This window comes from Salvelinus fontinalis, chromosome 38 (assembly GCF_029448725.1).
Source record: "Salvelinus fontinalis isolate EN_2023a chromosome 38, ASM2944872v1, whole genome shotgun sequence".
NCBI lineage: Eukaryota > Metazoa > Chordata > Actinopteri > Salmoniformes > Salmonidae > Salvelinus > Salvelinus fontinalis.
This window is the reverse complement of record NC_074702.1, coordinates 17,412,115-17,432,267: the sequence shown is the minus strand read 5'-3', so window position 1 is coordinate 17,432,267 and position 20,153 is coordinate 17,412,115. Positions and strand designations below refer to the sequence as shown.

General features: G+C 46.4%; 1 protein-coding gene across 7 annotated transcripts in view; it reads left to right on the top strand.

The window, feature by feature from the left end:
• LOC129837593 (oxidation resistance protein 1-like) overlaps nucleotides 1–20,153 on the top strand; it is a 215,484-nt gene that overhangs the window by 142,390 nt on the left and 52,941 nt on the right. For all 7 annotated transcript variants that reach the window (XM_055903879.1, XM_055903878.1, XM_055903883.1 and 4 more), the window contains one exon: nucleotides 8,105–8,190. In XM_055903879.1, coding sequence (XP_055759854.1) covers nucleotides 8,105–8,190 — 86 coding nt within the window. The remainder of the gene's footprint in view (nucleotides 1–8,104; nucleotides 8,191–20,153) is intronic.

Here is a 20,153-nt window from a genome sequence, read left to right as displayed (position 1 = left end):
GCACTGAGTTTGAAGGTAGGCCTTGAAATACATCCACAGGTACACCTCCAATTGACTCAAATTATGTCAATTAGCCTATCAGAAGCTTCTAAAGCCATGACATCATTTTCTGGAATTTTCCAAGCTGTTTAAAGGCACAGTCAACTTAGTGTATGTAAACTTCTGACCCACTGGAATTGTGATACAGTGAATTATTCGTGAAATAATCTGTCTTTAAACAATTGTTTGAAAAATTACTTGTGTCATTCACAAAATAGATGCATTAGCCGACTTGCCAAAACTATAGTTTGTTAAAAAGAAATGTGTGGAGTGGTTGAAAAACGACTTCAACTGTATATATAGTCTAGCTACTGTATTCAGGAGACAGAAAAACATGCCTTTATGTTAAACTAATAAATAAATATATAATAACTTTACCAACTGAACATTGCACACAAGGCAATAACCCAGGAGCCGATGGAGAGATCATGGTGTGATTAGTCGCCCTGGAGTGCGTGCTAATGAGGCAGTCTGGATGGGGTGACACTCACTGAGCCTGTGACAGCATCAGGGTTTGATTTATTGACCTGGAGCCAGTGTTAATGACGGGGCAGAGGCAGGACGAAGGGAGGGAGAGGAAGAAGAGTTCTGCTTAAAACACATTGACTGGTCTGCTCCCCTCTCCTCTCTGTCCTGACACAGCAGACACAACACAAAGTGCTGCTCCAGCAACGTTTGGTTGTACTGGGAGGTGGTGATGGTGCTGTATGCAGAGGACTGACTGTATAAGGCAGAGAAAGAGAGACAGAGAGAGAGAGAGAAAGAGAGGGTGTTAGCAAAGGGATGTGGGCTGTTGCTGTGTGCTTCCTGGGTGTAGTTTGACAGCTCACTAAGCCAATGCATATTAATTTCAAAGGCTGCCGTGCTGTTATCACCACATTAGAGTCAGGGAAGTCAAAGCCATGTCTCACCTTATATATACTGTATATGGAATAAGTGAAATGTTTGCCTCCTTGTGTGTTTTTATGGGCCTGTCATACAGAACCTGTCTGAGAAGAAGGTTGTTATTGTAAAGTACTATGTATCAACATGTTGTGACTGGTGTAATTACAGTGTTACTCCACAGGTATAAGAGCTGAAGAGAACTTAGTGTTACCATTCGGTGCCCTCAACCCCTCAACACCCTGTCCTGAGCAGCTACATGACTTACCTAGCTAAATAACATGAATGACAGTATACTGTAAGTAGGATCCCCCCCTCCCCTCTCCACCCCCCCCATGTCTCCTCTCCCTCATCTCTCCTCTCCACCCCTCACCTCACCTCTCCACCCCCTCACCTCTGCTCTCCTCCTCCCCTCTCCACCCTTCACTTCTCCTCTCCTCTCCACCCCATCACTTCACCTCTCCACCCCTCCTATCTACCCCCTCTACTCTCCACCCCCTCACTTCACCTCTCCACCCCTCCTATCTACCCCCTCACCCCTCCTCTCCACCCCATCACTTCACCTCTCCACCCCTCCTATCTACCCCCTCTACTCTCCACCCCATCACTTCACCTCTCCACCCCTCCTATCTACCCCCTCTACTCTCCACCCCCTCACTTCACCTCTCCACCCCTCCTATCTACCCCCTCACCCCTCCTCTCCACTCCCTCCCTCACCTCTCCTCTCCACTCCCTCACCTCTCCACTCCACTCCCTCACCTCTCCTCTCCTCTCCACCCCCTCACCTCTACTCTTTACCCCTCACCTCTACTCTCCACCCCTTCACCTCTCAACTCCTCTACACCCCCTCACCTCTCCACCCCTCACCTCTCCTCTCCACCCCCTCTCCTCTCCACCGCCTCCTCTCCACCCCCTCTCCTCTGCACCGCCTCACCTCTACTCTCTACCTCTCACCTCTTCTCTCCACCCTCTCACCTCTACTCTCCACCCCCTCACCCCGCAATTCTCCTCTCCACCCCCCCTCTACCTCAACCCTCACAACCCCATGGCCAGACAGACCAGCTACAATATAAAGTAGGGTAGAGTAGAGTACCGTTTCATTACCCCAGACAGAGCTCTTGCCTCCTCTGCTGTTAACAGGAGTGAGTGAGGGGATGCTATAAATAACTTTATATCCACTTCTAAACCAGGGTGCTGAGAGGAAATTACCTGGCTGTGTATTAGTGTAGGCTAGCAGGGGAAATGAACGGGACATTACAAAACAATTCTCCCCCTGCACTGTTCCCCTACAAAGCATTTGTTATTGCACAGGAGGGGGGGTGTATTTCTTTTTTTGGACTTCCCTTTGGAGTCAGTCCAGATAGTGTTGCAGTGCAAATGGCTGTGTCTCAATTCCAATCTACTGGCCTGCAACATTCTTAAGGAACAGGGACGTTGGTCACCAGTTGTTTTTCATTGCTATTCCTCTGTGTGTGTAGTATGAACTTGCAGGGCTGTACAACACTAATCACAGAGTCAGAGAGAAGAGCTGTTCACATCTCCAGCTCCACTGCTTTCCCTGCTTACCCTGCCTACCCTGCTTACCCTGCCTAACCTGCTTACCCTGCCTAACCTGCTTACCCTGCCTACCCTGCTTACCCTACCTACCCTGTCTACCCTGCCTACCCTGTTTACCCTGCTTACCCTGCCAACCCTGCTTACCCTGTTTACCCTGTTTAACCTGCCTACCCTGTTTTCCCTGCCTACCCTGTTTACCCTGCTTACCCTGCCTACCCTGCTTACCCTGTCTACCCTGCTTACTCTGCCTACCCTGCTTACCCTGCCTACCCTGCCTACCCTGCTTACCCTGCCTACCCTGCCTACCCTGCTTACCCTGCCTACCCTGGCTACCCTGTTTAACCTGCTTACCCTGCCTACCCTGTTTACCCTGCCTACCCTGTTTTCCCTGCCTACCTTGTTTTCCCTGCATACCCTGTTTACCCTGCCTACCCTGCTTACCCTACCTACCCTGTTTACCCTGCCTACCCTGCCTACCCTGCTTACCCTGCCTACCCTGCCTACCCTGTTTACCCTGCCTACTCTGCTTACCCTGCTTACCCTGCTTACCCTGCCTACCCTGCTTACCCTGCTTACTCTGCCTACCCTGCTTACCCTGCCTACCCTGCTTACCCTGCCTACCCTGCTTACCCTGCCTACACTGTTTACCCTGCCTACCCTGCCTACCCTTCCTACCCTGCTTATCCTGCCTACCCTGCTTACCCTCCATACCCTGCTTACCCTGCCTACCCTGTTTACCCTGCCTAACGCATTCTGACTGATTTGAACTCACATGGCGCCATGCACGCCTGCCTGGCTATCTCACAGGGAAGTAACTTCCCCGAGGTATCCTTCAGGCTAGTGATAGAAACCAGTCACAGACACCATCATGCAGGCATTCTCTGCTGCTGCGGTCCTCGTTGTGCCTATTGGACTACCTCTTGGCATGAGTTACATCATTGTTTTCTAAATATACAGCCTTCAGTAAGTCACAAGACCGGACTCACACTGTTCCACACCAGTGTTGTGTTTTTAATTCAAATGCCAAAGATAATGTTGTTGAACTACATTGTAATTTTCCATGAAGAAATATTATGGGACTTAATAGTATTTTTGTAGTAGTGGGAGAGGTTTAAATTGTTTAACTTAAGCAAAGCAGTAAAATATAGTCAAAGTAACATTTTGTAAAATAATTGGTCTGATTACTTTGATTGGCGACACGGTCAACCTTATTACTTTGGATACAACAGTAGAAGGCCTGATTACCAACAATGATGAGACAGCCACTAGGGAGGAGGTGAGGACCCTGTTGGAGTGGTGCCAGGACAATAACCTCTCTCTCAACGTCAACAAAACCAAGGAGCTGATCGTGGACTTCAGGAGACAGCAGATGGAGCACACCCACATCCACATAGACGGGATCACATTTGGAGAAGGTGAAAAGCTTTAAGTTCCATGGCGTACACATCACTGACAATCTGAAATGGACCATCCACAGTGTGGTGAAGAAGACATTTGGCTTGGCCCCTAAAACCCTAACAAACTTTTACAGATGCACAATTGAAGCATCCTTTTGGGCTGTTTCACCGCCTGGTACGGAAACTGCACCGCCCGCAACCGCAGGGCTCTCCAGAGGGTAGTGCGGTCTGCACAACACTTCACCGGGGACACACTGCCTGCCCTCCATGACACCTACAGCACCCAATGTCCCAGGAAGGCCGAAAAGATTATCAAGGACATCAACCACCCAAGCAACTGCCTGTTCACCCCGCTACCATCTAGAAGGAGAGGTCAGTACAGGTGCATCAAAGCTGGGACCGAGAGACTGAAAAACAGCTTCTATCTCAAGGCCATCAGTCTGTTAAATAGCCATCACTAGCCGGCTACCACCTGGTTCCTCAACCCTGCACCGTAGAGGCTGCTGCCCCATGTACATAGACATGGAACCACTGGTCATTTTAATAATGGAACTAGTCACTTTGTGAATTGTTAGATACTACCACACTGTTGGAGCTAGGAACACAAGCATTTCACTACACTGTCACGATCGTCTTGCTGAGAGAGAGTGGACCAAGGCGCAGCGTGTGCAAAATACATTCTCTTTTATTTTAGAGAGAAAGGAAAAAACACGCAACGAACACTTTAACAAACTGAAACAAAACAACAAACGATCGTGAAGCTATAGACGTAAGTGCGCACACACGCTACAAACGTACAACATAGACAATTACCCACATTAACCTAGTGCCTATGGCTGTCTTAAATATGGCTCCCAATCAGAGACAATTAATGACATCTGTCTCTGATTGAGAACCATTCAGGCAACCATAGACACAGCTAGACACCTACACTAAACACAAACCCATCTACTCTACTTTTTATTTTTATTTATTTTTATTTCACCTTTATTTAACCAGGTAGGCAAATTGAGAACACGTTCTCATTTACAATTGCGACCTGGCCAAGATAAAGCAAAGCAGTTCGACACATACAACAACACATAGTTACACATGGAGTAGAACAAACATACAGTCAATAATACAGTGAAAAATAAGTCTATATACAATGTGAGCAAATGAGGTGAGATAAGGGAGGTGAAGGCAAATAAAATATATTAATAAATAAAAATATAAAAAAGGCCATGGTGGCGAAGTAAATACAATATAGCAAGTAAAAAAACACTGGAATGGTTGGTTTGCAGTGGAAGAAGGTGCAAAGTAGAGATAGAAATAATGGGGTGCAAAGGAGCAAAATAAATAAATACAGTAGGTAAAGAGGTAGTTGTTTGGGCTAAATTATAGATGGGCTATGTACAGGTGCAGTAATCTATGAGCTGCTCTGACAGCTGGTGCTTAAAGCTAGTGAGGGAGATAAGTGTTTCCAGTTTCAGAGATTTTTGTAGTTCGTTCCAGTCATTGGCAGCAGAGAACTGGAAGGAGAGGCGGCCAAAGGAAGAATTGGTTTTGGGGGTGACCAGAGAGATATACCTGCTGGAGCGCGTGCTACTTAACCCCCTAAACCATACAACCACCCTAGACAATACAAAAACACATACCTTCCCCATGTCACACCCTGACCTAACTAAAATAATAAAGGAAACAAAGAATACTAAGGCCAGGGCGTGACATACACCTGCAATAACATCTGCTAAATATGTGTATGTGACCAATAAAATGTGATTTGATTTGTGGGGCAGTTAGATCACACATTTCATCATAAATAACTCCACTCACACTACTATACTTGTATACACTCTCCTACTACAATACCTCAGTATATGAACTCTCCTACTACAATACCTCAGTATATGAACTCTCCTACTACAATACCAGACCGGTGTGTACGTTTTAAAGTTTGGACGGCTGAAACGGTGTAAGAGGAGAACACGATTAATAATAAGCCAGAAGTATGACAAAGATTTAAAGTGGGATATTTGCTGTCGCAAGTCCCTTTAATGAAATGAAGAGCAACAGTATATCAGCTGTGGTGATAAGACTGTTGCTTTAGTTCTGTTTCTTTTGGATAGAGAAAGATGCAAATTAAATGAGATAGCATGACCTTGACCCACATCTGTGAAATCTGGCGTTACACAACCCACTGTTTTTGCGGAGATAATCAATTTATGAGACTTGCTGTGGCCCCAGGCACAGTTGCTCCCATTATTTGTGACTTTCATCTCGCTTAGTTGCCATCTTGCACCATACTCTAAAATACAACGCTTGTATTCCCAGTATGCACTACACTATTATAACAAATACACATTCAATGCTGTTGTTTAGTGTGCAACATTGTGTCACACAAACAGAACATATGATTAACTGAGTAACTTCATTTGTGATGGCAGTGTTTAATCAATTGTCTCCTATAGATCTAATTTTGATGAATTCATTGTAAATGTCAATTTTTGTTACTGGATAACATTGTGTACAGGATGTTCTTCTTGCCCTAGCAGAAAAGAGCAGAGTTTATCTGGCAGGCTGTTTATTAGAAGTGAACAGGTTCTCTGTAAAGGGGTAAGAGGGGTTATCATGTGTTCCTGTGGTGTAGACCCACTGAGATCTGATGATCTTTGTTGTTTAACGTTGTGGTTCTGCTCTGCTCCCGGTGTGAAGAAATAGCCATGTTTCTGATGGCACATCATCACACTCCATGTTGAGGTTCAAATTTAGACCGTTGTCTCCCTCACTATGCAACACCCTGCTGCTGTGAATGTAGCTCTGAGTCTCTCCCTACCTCTCTCTCTGTCTCTCTCACTAATGTATCTCTTCCTGCTCTCTCTCTATCGTATCTCTTTCTGCTCTCTCTGCAGCTCTCTCTTCCTCCCCTCTCTCTCTGTGTATCTCTCTTTCTGCTCTCTCTGCAGCTCTCTCTCTGTAGCTCTCTCTCTGTAGCTCTCTCTTCCTCCTCCCCCCTCCCTCTCTCTCTCTCTCTCCCTGCTCTCTTTCTTTCTCATATTGGTTTTAGAATCAGGTGGTATTTATTCTTGGTCTTGGCTTAGCTCTCATACCGCCACGTCAGTGTTTCGGTATCACATTAGTGTTATGTCTATGACCTGAAACAATATGTAACAGAGCTTCATGTCAGATACACTGCTGTTATACAATTGTATTAGTGGGGTGTCAAATAAACCAAACCAGACAGCAGGACACCATACCGAATGCTTCAATGCACGTCTGTTCATCGTCTGATCGCCGAAGCTATTGCAGGCTTTATGGTGCGTTTGACAGACTACAAACATTAGACCTACTACATTGCCTATCATGGTGAATACAGAGTGGAATACCTCAGTATTGTACTTCTGTATTACAGTTGTCATATGCTAAGGAATTCTCCCTCTTCAGTGCAGTGAGTCCTGAGCCCCAGAAATAGAATGGCTGCATGGCGAAGGACTCATGTTTTCAGCTGAGCTGCTCGGTGACACAGACAGACGAAGTAAAGGACGTGTTAGGCTTCTGATCTGATCTGCTGCGTAGGCTGCATACTGAACGTAACGGGGTGAACCTAGCCGACAGAGAGAGGATGTGCTCTGTACTGTACCGTAAGCCTTCCACCCCCAGCGCTCGGCCCCTGCTCTCTTCCAGCCCCATCCCTGTGATCTCAGATCCAGCCCTATACCCTCTAGCCCCAGTCCTATACCCCATACAATACCCGAGTCACGACCCTCTCCTGTCTCCCCCAGCCCCAGCTCCATCCCTTGTCCAAGTTCACAGATCCTGCCTCCTGCCTTCACTCCCTCTCTCTCCTATCTCCCTCCCAAACCTCCCAGCTCCATCCCCTCCTCCTCTCCTCAGTTCCTCATGGATGTCAAGGTGCTGTGTGTCTGCTGTGAGAGAAGAGGCAGCAGCAGAAGGCAAGGTGAACTGGAATCAACGCATGTCATTGTGCTGCGTGGTGGAGGGCTACAGAGAGAGAGAGAGAGGGAACAAAAGAGAGTAGGAGAGAGAGCTAGAGCAGCGAGAGCTTGCTAGGAGAGGGAGAGAGAAAGAGGTTCCACTCCGCTCACATCGTAGGCTGACTGGCTCGCACGCTCACTGTTGACGAATGAGCTGTCTACCCGTGTGGCTGGGAAACGGCGGCTTGTGACAAGGCAAGCTAGGGAGAGAGACGAACATGAACGTAATGCGTACCTTGCCTCGCTTGCTTTCAGATACCGGCCAGAAGAAGACTCAAGAGAAGAAGGATGGCAGCAGACGCATGTCGTTCCAGAGACCCAAAGGAACCATTGAGTATGCTGTAAGTAAACAGAGAGGCTCTGTCTGGGTGTTATAATGCTTTTTACTGCTCCTGCTGCTGCTGCTGTGCTGCCCTGTGTGTCTACTGGCTGTTGCCCTAGTCTGAGTAATAGCTGCTGTTGTGGTGGTGTGTTATTATGTTGTGTTATGAAAAGGAACCTGGCCATGCTGGCTCACATCGTTAGGAGAGTGTGTGTGTGTGTGTGTGTGTGTGTGTGTGTGTGTGTGTGTGTGTGTGTGTGTGTGTGTGTGTGTGTGTGTGTGTGTGTGTGTGTGTGTGTGTGTGTGTGTGGGAGAGAACGAAGCGTTTAGTATTTTACAGTTGCACGTGTGCAACGTTCAGTGTCTGTTTACATAAAGGGGGACTTTATATGACCATCCAGAGCTATTGCCTCTCTACCGTGTGATGGAAATGTATTCTAATAGATTAGACTTGTGTCAATCCTGTTCCATTCTGCATTCTGATGTATAGGAGGAGAGAGGATCGTAGCTGTGTACGTATGTACAAACCGAGAGAGAGAGACACTCAGTCAGAATGTGTAGTCTATATGTTATCGTTCATTCTGTGCGGTGCTTAGCAGCGAGCATTCCACCACTGTTTACGAATGACCTTCCACCTGGTGTTGTCATTGCTATTCAGTTGCCATCTCTGTTGTGTGTGAGAGTGAGACAGAGAGACAGACAGACCCGTATCCAGATGATCTGAAAATGGAGTCTGTCTCTGCTGCTGCTCTGAATGGTAGTGTTCTTGAAATGACCCTCAAATCCAGCTTCAGTCAGACAGGTTTCTCTCTTTCTTCTCTTCTCTCCCTGGTAACACTGCATGGGGAGCAGAATGCTGTGGAGCTCGATCAGCCTGGCCACAGAGGAGAGGAGAGGAGAGGAGAGGAGAGGAGAGGAGAGGAGAGGAGAGGAGAGGAGGAAAACTGGTGGACATCTATCATTTAGCCAGCACATTGATTTGCACCTTGTTTGATGACATGGTTCAGCATCCAGAGACATTTTTCTCCCCAATATATTTCCTCTCTCTAAGTAATTGCTCTGCTGCTTTGATTCAACAGTGATTGTGTGCGTGATCCCAGTGCTTTCTGTTATCTCTGGTGTTGCTGTTGCACTTGACACGTTTTATACAGGTGTCATTCAGAACAGCCCCTACCCCCACCTCTCATCCGCTCTGTGCCACAGGGTGATGGACACGGGTGATGGGCAACAGGGTGATGGACAAGCCAGTTGTTTTATGCTGGGGTGTGAAAAGTGTACAATGGCAGGAGGATAGGACAGGATATTTGTTTTAGTAAAGACAGTTTGTCATGGACTAGTATTAAAGAGAGAGAGGTGTTACAGTGGATAAACATTGGATTCAGGGAAAATATGCTCATCATATCTCACTCACATAGCAGCACGCACCACCATCTCCCCAGCCTGCTGGCCACTACACCCCCCTTCTCTCTCTCTCTCACTGTCTCTATCTCTCTGTTTCTCTCGCCATCCTCGTTCTCTCTCTCTCTCTGTACTCTTTTTTAAATTATAGGAATCATATAATATTCAATAAATATAGTACATAACATCTGATTTGGACCCAAAACATTCTAACAATGAGTAAGACATGGATCAAATTGTGGATCAAATTATATTTCAACAAAATAATGTTGCTGGAATGCTAATCTTATCTGTTTCTAACAACAGAAAAGATTTCAGAACATTCTGAGATGGTGGGTGTCGAAATCCCCTTTCTTGTGCTTTTTGAGGTGGAACGGCCCTACAGCAACGGTAGGAGACATTTTAATGTGTCTTCATACTGCAGTTAATGACTCTACACATGTTCCAGTTGTGTGGTACTTCACCACAGTGTGAGGTAAGGACTCCTATTGACTGTAGTATGCACTGTGCCGCGCTGCAGAAGGTTGTGTGTGTGTGTGTGTGTGTGTGTGTGTGTGTGTGTGTGTGTGTGTGTGTGTGTGTGTGTGTGTGTGTGTGTGTGTGTGTGTGTGTGTGTGTGTGTGTGTGTGTGTGTGTGTGTGTGTGTGTGTGGTGTGTGTGTGGTGTGTGTGTGTGTGGTGTGTGTGTGTTGCTAGTTGTGTGCCGGTGGGTCAGTAGTCGTGGGCTGGTGCTCCCAGGGAGACAGAGACAGGAGAGGTGTGGGAGGGTGTCAAGAGGCCAGCCGACAGCCCCTCCGTGGGGCGATGCACAATTGGCATAGCGTCGTCCGGGTTAGGGAGGGTTTGGCCGGTAGGGATATCCTTGTCTCAGTATGTAAAAAATGTAATAAAATGTATGCACTCTACTGTAAGTCGCTCTGGATAAGAGCGTCTGCTAAATGACTAAAAAGTAAAATGTAAAAATGTGTGTGTGTGTGCGGACGTGTTTAACTTCTGGTCCCCACAAGAATAGTAAACAAACAAAAATGTGACCAAATCAAAAATCTAATCAAATGTTATTTGTCACGTGCGCCGAATACAACCGGTATCAACAATGCCGTTTAAAAAAATGAAACATTAAAATTAAAATAAGAACAAGAAATAAAAGTTACAAATAATTAAAGACCAACTGGGGACATTTTGTTAGTCCCCACAAGGTGAAATGCTATATCTAGGGGGTTAAGGTCAGAATTAGTGTTAGGGTTAGAATTACGTTAAGGGTTAAGGTTAGGAGCTAGGGTTAGGATTAAGAGGGTTTCTGTTTATGCTAGTATCAAACCTTGGGTTGCACGGGCCTATTGCAACTTCCTGCCCTATTTCTATATTGTACAGGCCGGTCTGGAGAGGGTGAGAGAACATGAAATGCAGAGCTAGGGTTAGTTTTAGGAGCTAGGGTTAGTTTTAGGAGCTAGGGTTAGGTTTTTGGGTTAAGGTTGGGTTCATTTTTGTTTTATTTTACATTTATTTAAGTAGGCAAAGCAGTTAAGAACAAATTCTTACTTACAATGACGGGCCTACCCCGGCCACAACCTCCAACCCGGACGACGCTGGGCCAATTGTGCCCAGCCCTATGGGACTCCCAATCACGGCCTGTTGTGATACAGCCCAGGATCGAACCAGGGTCTATAGTGATGCCTCTAGCACTGTGATGCAGTGCCTTAGACCGCTGTCCCACTCAGGCACCCCAAATTAAGGTTAGGTTAGGGTTAGGGTAAGAGTACGTGTTAGGTTTAGGGTTAGGATTTTGAATGGGACTGAATTGTGTCCCTACAAGGTTAGCTGTACAAGACTGTGTATGTGTGTGTGTGGTGTTTGTGTGTGTGTGTGTGTGTGTTGAATTGATTACTAGAAATGGATGAGACAGTCAGAGGGGAACTGGATCCTCACAATCACTCCTATTGATAGCATTATTCACACTGGTGTGGTGGTGGTGGGGGACCAGAATGGGCCCACTGTTCAGGCTTTTCACATCTGTATGTATGTGAGAGAGGGAGAGGAGATGAGAGGAGAGCTCAGTCATCAGCACTGTCACCATCCACACTGTCACAATAACAACTCTGAGGAGCAGCAGTCAAACGTCAACGCATGTACAGCAGCTCCACTATCCTCTCACCTACTATAGCACCATGGAGATGTAGTAGTCATGGCAATGTCATGTTCTGTCAGCTTCTTCTAGGCCAATGTATGTGTCCCAAATGGTTCCTATAAGGGATATAACAAATCAGCATATGCATCGGCCCCTGGTTCAGATGTTTAAGTAGCAATGGTCATCAAAACTTTTGATGGATGAAGATACACCCAACTTTTTGTATTGTTAAAATCCATCAGATATTGACTGAGTTATAGCACATAAAACATTTTACTGGCACAGACAAATAATGGAGTTCCGTGATTTTGGTGGGAATTCAGGTAATTTATTGTACTTTTTTAAATTATTTGTTGAAATAAAGATAATGATAGGTGCCTAATTTGCAGAAATACACTGCGTATTTGCATATATCCATAAATTAACATAAAGGAGGGGAACAGTGCTGCAACCACCAAACACCTGCTCTGTCTACCTTACCTGCTTTGTCTACCCTACCTGCTCTGTCTACCCTACCTGCTGTCTACCTTACCTGCTGTCTACCTTACTTGCTCTGTCTACCCTACCTGCTCTGTCTACCCTACCTGCTGTCTACCTTACCTGCTCTGTCTAACCTACCTGCTGTCTACCTTACCTGCTGTCTACCTTACTTGCTCTGTCTACCCTACCTGCTCTGTCTACCCTACCTGCTGTCTACCTTACCTGCGCTGTCTACCCTACCTGCTGTCTACCTTACCTGCTCTGTCTACCCTACCTGCTGTCTACCTTACCTGCTCTGTCTACCCTACCTGCTGTCTACCTTACCTGCTCTGTCTACCCTACCTGCTGTCTACCTTACCTGCTCTGTCTACCCTACCTGCTGTCTACCTTACCTGCTCTGTCAACCCTACCTGCTCTGTCTACCCTACCTGCTGTCTACCTTACCTGCTCTGTCTACCCTACCTGCTGTCTACCTTACCTGCTCTGTCTACCCTACCTGCTGTCTACCTTACCTGCTCTGTCTACCTTACCTGCTCTGTCTACCCTACCTGCTCTGTCTACCCTACCTGCTCTGTCTACCCTACCTGCTGTCTACCTTACCTGCTCTGTCTACCCTACCTGCTGTCTACCTTACCTGCTCTGTCTACCCTACCTGCTGTCTACCCTACCTGCTGTCTACCTTACCTGCTCTGTCTACCCTACCTGCTGTCTACCTTACCTGCTCTGTCTACCCTACCTGCTGTCTACCTTACCTGCTCTGTCTACCCTACCTGCTGTCTACCCTACCTGCTGTCTACCTTACCTGCTCTGTCTACCTTACCTGCTCTGTCTACCCTACCTGCTCTGTCTACCCTACCTGCTCTGTCTACCCTACCCGCTGTCTACCTTACCTTCTCTGTCTACCCTACCTGCTGTCTACCTTACCTGCTCTGTCTACCCTACCTGCTGTCTACCTTACCTGCTCTGTCTACCCTACCTGCTGTCTACCTTACCTGCTCTGTCTACCCTACCTGCTCTGTCTACCCTACCTGCTGTCTACCTTACCTGCTCTGTCTACCCTACCTGCTGTCTACCTTACCTGCTGTCTACCTTACCAGCTCTGTCTACCTTACCTGCTCTGTCTACCTTACCTGCTCTGTCTACCTTACCTGCTCTGTCTACCCTACCTGCTGTCTACCTTACCTGCTCTGTCTACCCTACCTGCTGTCTACCTTACCTGCTCTGTCTACCCTACCTGCTGTCTACCTTACCTTCTCTGTCTACCCTACCTGCTGTCTACCTTACCTGCTCTGTCTACCCTACCTGCTGTCTACCTTACCTGCTCTGTCTACCCTACCTGCTCTGTCTACCCTACCTGCTGTCTACCCTACCTGCTGTCTACCTTACCTGCTCTGTCTACCCTACCTGCTGTCTACCTTACCTGCTCTGTCTACCCTACCTGCTGTCTACCTTACCTGCTCTGTCTACCCTACCTGCTGTCTACCTTACCTGCTCTGTCTACCATACCTGCTGTCTACCTTACCTGCTCTGTCTACCCTACCTGCTGTCTACCTTACCTCCTCTGTCTACCCTACCTGCTGTCTACCTTACCTGCTCTGTCTACCCTACCTGCTCTGTCTACCCTACCTTCTCTGTCTACCCTACCTTCTCTGTCTACCCTACCTGCTGTCTACCCTACCTGCTGTCTAGCGTGCCTGCTCTGTCTACCCTACCTGCTGTCTACCTTACCTGCTCTGTCTACCCTACCTGCTGTCTACCTTACCTGCTCTGTCTACCCTACCTGCTGTCTACCTTACCTGCTCTGTCTACCCTACCTGCTGTCTACCTTACCTGCTCTGTCTACCTTACCTGCTCTGTCTACCTTACCTGCTCTGTCTACCCTACCTGCTCTGTCTACCCTACCTGCTGTCTACCTTACCTGCTCTGTCTACCCTACCTGCTCTGTCTACCCTACCTGCTGTCTACCTTACCTGCTCTGTCTACCCTACCTGCTGTCTACCTTACCTGCTCTGTCTACCCTACCTGCTCTGTCTACCCTACCTGCTGTCTACCTTACCTTCTCTGTCTACCCTACCTGCTCTGTCTACCCTACCTGCTGTCTACCTTACCTGCTCTGTCTACCCTACCTGCTGTCTACCTTACCTGCTCTGTCTACCCTACCTGCTGTCTACCTTACCTGCTCTGTCTACCTTACCTGCTCTGTCTACCTTACCTGCTCTGTCTACCCTACCTGCTGTCTACCTTACCTGCTCTGTCTACCCTACCTGCTGTCTACCTTACCTGCTCTGTCTACCTTACCTGCTCTGTCTACCCTACCTGCTCTGGGTACCCTACCTGCCCTGTCTACCCTACCTGCCCTGTCTACCCTACCTGTACTGTCTGTATGTTTGTTTTACTCCATGTGTAACTCTGTGTTGTTATATGTGTCGAACTGCTTTGCTTTATCTTGGCCAGGTCGCAGTTGTAAATGAGAACTTGTTCTCAACTAGCCTACCTGGTTAAATAAAAAATGGTTAACTACTTTGACCAGAGCCATGTGCTGGCCCTGGTCAAACGTAGTGCACTACATTATATAGGAAATAGGGTGCCTTTTCAGATGCAGCCAGAGTGTTTATTGGTTATATTGAAAAGTTCCTTACATCATTTTGTTATTTCCAGTGTTTATACAGGCATTGTTTGATATTGAGTCTGTCCACGTGTTTTAGTTATCTAGCTTGGTGTCCAGTTCAGTTAACATCCAAAATAGCGAGTGAGTGAGGTCCTCATCACAAAGTATTTCACACTTTCCTCATGTAGTTCGCAATGGAACGATGAGAATTGTTTTCTTGTTGTCTTCTAAAGATGGTTTGGGATTTTAAGTTGTGAAAGAAACAGCGTTTGTGGTATAATTTAAAGGTGCAATATGCAGAAATCGTTTGCCATTTCCTGGTTGCAAAACTTCTAATAGTTTGGCTAATTTCAATTTGTGACATAACAAGCAGTGTAGAGAATCATTGTACCATCTAAACTACTGTGAAATATATTTTCAATAACCAAAAATATTGTATTTTGAGCTGTTTGAAGCTGGTTTACAAAAACAAAAGTAAAATACGTAGAAACGAGCCATAAGAACAGGAAGCATAGAAATAGCGCACATAGAACAGATGTACAGCTTCTTAGACTTGCTTTCAATGACATATCTATAACTCACATTTCTATGTGAATTTAGTCCGGTCATATTGCAGGTTTTAGTCACTCCTCCCTAACACCAGACACACAGATAAGAGAGGTCCATGGTTGCTAACATGCTGACTACACCCGCCACGCGTGCGCCATCATGTTGATTTTATCTATTCCCACCAGATGCAATCATGACACATAGGTTAAAATACCAAAATCAACTGTGAATCAATTATATTAATTTCGGGTCTAAACACACATGAAACATTCATGGACATTTAGTTAGCTAACTGTTGCTAGCTAGGTTGTCCTGGGACATGAACATTGGGGGCTCTATTTTCTGTTGGCGTTTAGCCAGTGCAATTGTTAAATGCACGCTCTTTTGCAATTTCGACCTGTTAAAGCTGGCACTCTTCTGTTTTCTAACCCTTGCACCAGGATTGGTCATTTAGCTGTCTTATATGAGCTCACTTGCATTGAGGTGGAAGGGGTGGCAATATTTGAGGTGTGTCCTTAAAAACGTGTGCAAAAGGGACAATTTCAGGTAATGCTGGTGGGGATATTTAAAATCAACCAAAAGCTGGACAGCGGTAACACGATTGGTTATGGCGTGGATTTTGAGAGCGGAGGCGCAGTCTATTCAGCCATGACACACAGTGCCCATATGCACATGGAACGCAAAAGATACAATTTTATTTGTCACATGCACCGACTACAAAAATGCTAACTTACAAACCCTAAATAACCAACAATGCAGTTAAGAAAATATTGACTAAATAAACTAAAGAAAAAAAACTAATGTCAATGAGTGGGGGTACAGGTTAGTCGAGGTAATTTGTACATGTAGGTAGGGGTAAAGATAATAAACAGCGAGTAGCAGCAGTGTAAAAACAAAGGGGGGGGGGGTGTCAATGCAAATAGTCCGGGTGGCCATTTGATTAATTGTTCAGCAGTCTTATGGCTTGGGGGTAGAAGGAGCCTTTTGGACCCAGACTTTGCGCTCCGGTACCGCTTACCATGTAGTGGCAGAGAGAACAATCTATGACTTGGGTAACTGGAGTCTTCAACCATTTTTTGGGCCTTCCTCTGACACCACCTAGTATATAGGTCCTGTATGGCAGGAAGCTTGGACCCAGTGATGTACTGGGCTGTACGCACTACCCTCTGTAGCGCCTTACGGTCGGACGCCAAGCAGTTGCCATACCAGGTAGTGATGCAACCGGTCAGGATGCTCTCGATGGTGCAGCTGTAGAACTTTGAGGATCTGGGTGTTACGCGGAGCGGAACAGGTGAACCCAAGAGCAGACTCAGACGAGGAGACTGGGATGAAGTAACCAAGGTATTTATTGAAACACAGAGGGAAGATGGAGAGCAGGCCAGGGAAAGCTCGGCGGGTTGCAGGAAACCAGGTGCGGAGGCTGAGGCTGGAGCGAGAGGGGTTGGGACAGGGTAAGCAGGTCTGGAGGGGAATCCAAGGGAGCAGTAGAGTGGGGAATCCAGGACAGTAGCAGGACTGATAAGAAGTGGGACTGGAGATAGGGACCAGAGTCAGAGCGGCCAGAACTGAAGCAGAGAGGAAAACAGTGTCACACAAGGGAAAACAGGCACAACAGGATCTAAACAGGAACAAACGGCTAGAAACGTAGACTGACTGAGCAGAGATTACGATCTGGCAGCATGTAAGTGGCAGGGCTGAGTATTTGTAGAGCTCTTGATTATGGAACAGGCTGCAGCTAGTGGGGATCTGCTTTGACTACTTCAGCACACCTGTCTCCGCCCACACTTTCACACACACACACACACACACAGAGAGAGGGAGAAAGCACTGGGGAGTGGCAGCAGGCCAAGGAGACACAGGATGAGCAGTAGAGGGAGTGGCAGGAGCAGATGTAACACTGGGGACCCATTCCAAATCTTTTCAGTCTCCTGAGGGGGAAAAGCCATTGTTGTGCCCTCTTCATAACTTTCCTGGTGTGTTTGGACCATATTAGTTTGTTGGTGATGTGGACACCAAGGAACTTTAAACTCTAGACGTGCTCCACTACAGCCCTGTCGATGTGAATGGGGGCGTGTTCGAACCTCCTTTTCCTGTAGTCCATGATCAGCTCCTTTGTCTTGCTCACATTGAGGGAGAGGTTGTTGTCCTGGCACCACACTGCCAGTTCTCTGACCTCCTCCCCATAGGCTGTCTCATCGTTGTCGGTGATCAGGCCTACCACCGTTGTGTCGGCAGCAAACTTGATGGTGTTGGAGTCGTGCTTGGCCACGCATTCGAGGGGGATCAGGGAGTACAGAAGGGAACTAAGCCGCAACCCCGGGGTGGCCCCCGTGTTGAGGATCACCGTTGCAGATGTGCTTTTTGTGCCCGTAAACCCATTTCGTTTCATTTGATTAAAAACCAAGCATAGTCTGCCCTCCTCTCAATGAAGGTAGTTTTTTTTGTCCTGTCCAATGCATTCTCCAAGTAGCCAAGATTATCATAAAGGGTTTGGCTCGTGACACCGCTTTGAAATACATCTAGTTTGGGAACATCCACTTTTTTATCTATGTAGGCTATTGTAAAAAAAAATATATCCTGCTCCTCTAATTATTTAGGATGTGCTTAAAATACCCTCCATGTAGGCTATATGCCTAAAAAACCCTCCATGTCGGCTATATGCCTAAAAAACCCTCCATGTAGGCTATGTGCCTAAAAAAAACTCCATGTAGGCTATATGCCTAAAAAACCCTCCATGTCGGCTATATGCCTAAAAAACTCCATGCAGGCTACATGCCTAAAAAACCCTCAATGTAGGCTACATGCCTAAAAAACCCTCCATGTAGGCTACATGCCTAAAAAACTCCATGCAGGCTACATGCCTAAAAAATCTCCATGTAGGTGTTACGATAATTTTGTTCTCAATGTTCATAAACTGAACTTCAATTAAACTACTCTGTCTGTTAATAATAATTTGTAAGGTTCTTATTGAAATGAAACAGACAGAGGCCAGTCTACAATCGTCAGAATGTTTATTTACGAGAGCTCTGCTGTGCATATACAAAAACGTTCCTTTTATAATATTCTCTTAACCTACGCACATACATACTAATATTTGGATTCTCTCTTTTTCTCCTGGGGTCTCACCACAGTTTATTACCACTCAGCTGACAGTTCCAGTCCCCCCCAGATACGGGAAATCTGGAGGGGCTCTCCCTGTCCTATCTTATCTCCCCAGTTATTGCCGGGTCGGTTCAAACATAGTTTAATGATCCACTTAGTTGTCTTTAGGCACACACATACATTCCTCTCTTCCCAGGTACATGCTACATAACCTCTTTCTTATGAACTAACATTATTTATCAATATAGAAAAACAGGGTAGAATTCAGTTAGTTATAGTTCTACGTTAAATGTATGCATCATTTAGTCATTATTCATACAATTCATAACAGTAGGCTATATGCCTATCATGGAACAAGAGATGAGATGATCCGGTGACACTCGTATTTAGAAACATTCAAGTTATGTTCATGTAACATTAGCTTTTTTAAACATTTTGTTTGATTAAAGAACAAGCCCTTATAGGCTACCCTTACCCAACCTTATCTTTCTTATCCTAGCCATGCATAGGCCAAGTAGCCTATCCATTAAAAGGTTTCTAAATGGTCTCCTTTTGCTCTCATGCTTTTGCATTATTCACATAGGCCTATCTGCAGTGCATAGGCTACTCTACTCCATTCGGCTTGTATCCATCCCCATTTCCAAAGAGCACCTCTTGTCTGGTTACCAAAGACGAGCTCCTCCAAGCATATTCAAATTACGGGAGCCTAGTATTTTTTATTTGAGGAGAAGTGCGATGCGTAAAGGCCTATACTTGTTGAAGTCAGTTACAACGATGTTGACTGTCAACACTCCAAACATATTGATCAAACACTGGATGTTTTTTCTTTCATGTTGCTATTACTCATTACTTTAGCCTATGCTATTGAATAAACTGTATCAATCCACAATGGACTAGGAAGAGACTATTCTGTGCCCCCAGCCGAATTAGAGTAGATGACAACGCAAAGACCGTCAATAACCGACAGAACAGACCAGATGGCTGGTGTGTTTACGGACATATTCAATCAATCCTTATCCCAGTCTGCTGTCCCCACATGCTTCAAGAGGGCCACCACTGTTCCTGTTCCCAAGAAAGCTAAGGTAACTGAGCTAAACGACTACCGCCCCGTAGCACTCACTTCTGTCATCATGAAGTGCTTTGAGAGACTAGTCAAGGACCATATCACCTCCACCCTACCTGACACCCTAGACCCACTCCAATTTGCTTACCGACCCAATAGGTCCACAGACGATGCAATCGCAACCACACTGCACACTGCCCTAACCCATCTGGACAAGAGGAATACCTATGTGAGAATGCTGTTCATTGACTACAGCTCAGCATTTAACACCATAGTACCCTCCGAACTCGTCATCAAGCTCGAGACCCTGGGTCTCGACCCCGCCCTGTCCTTCTAGGTACTGGACTTCCTGGCGGGCCGCCCCCAGATGGTGATGGTAGGTAACAACATCTCCACCCCTCTGATCCTCAACACTGGGGCCCCACAAGGGTGTGTTCTGAGCCCTCTCCTGTACTCCCTGTTCACCCAAGACTGCGGTGCCATGCACGCCTCCAACTTAATCATCAAGTTTGCAGACGACACTATAGTGGTAGGCTTGATTACCAACAACGACGAGACGGCCTACAGGGAGGAGGTGAGGACCCTCGGAGTGTGGTGTCAGGAAAATAACCTCACTCAACGTCAACAAAACAAAGGAGATGATTGTGGACTTCAGGAA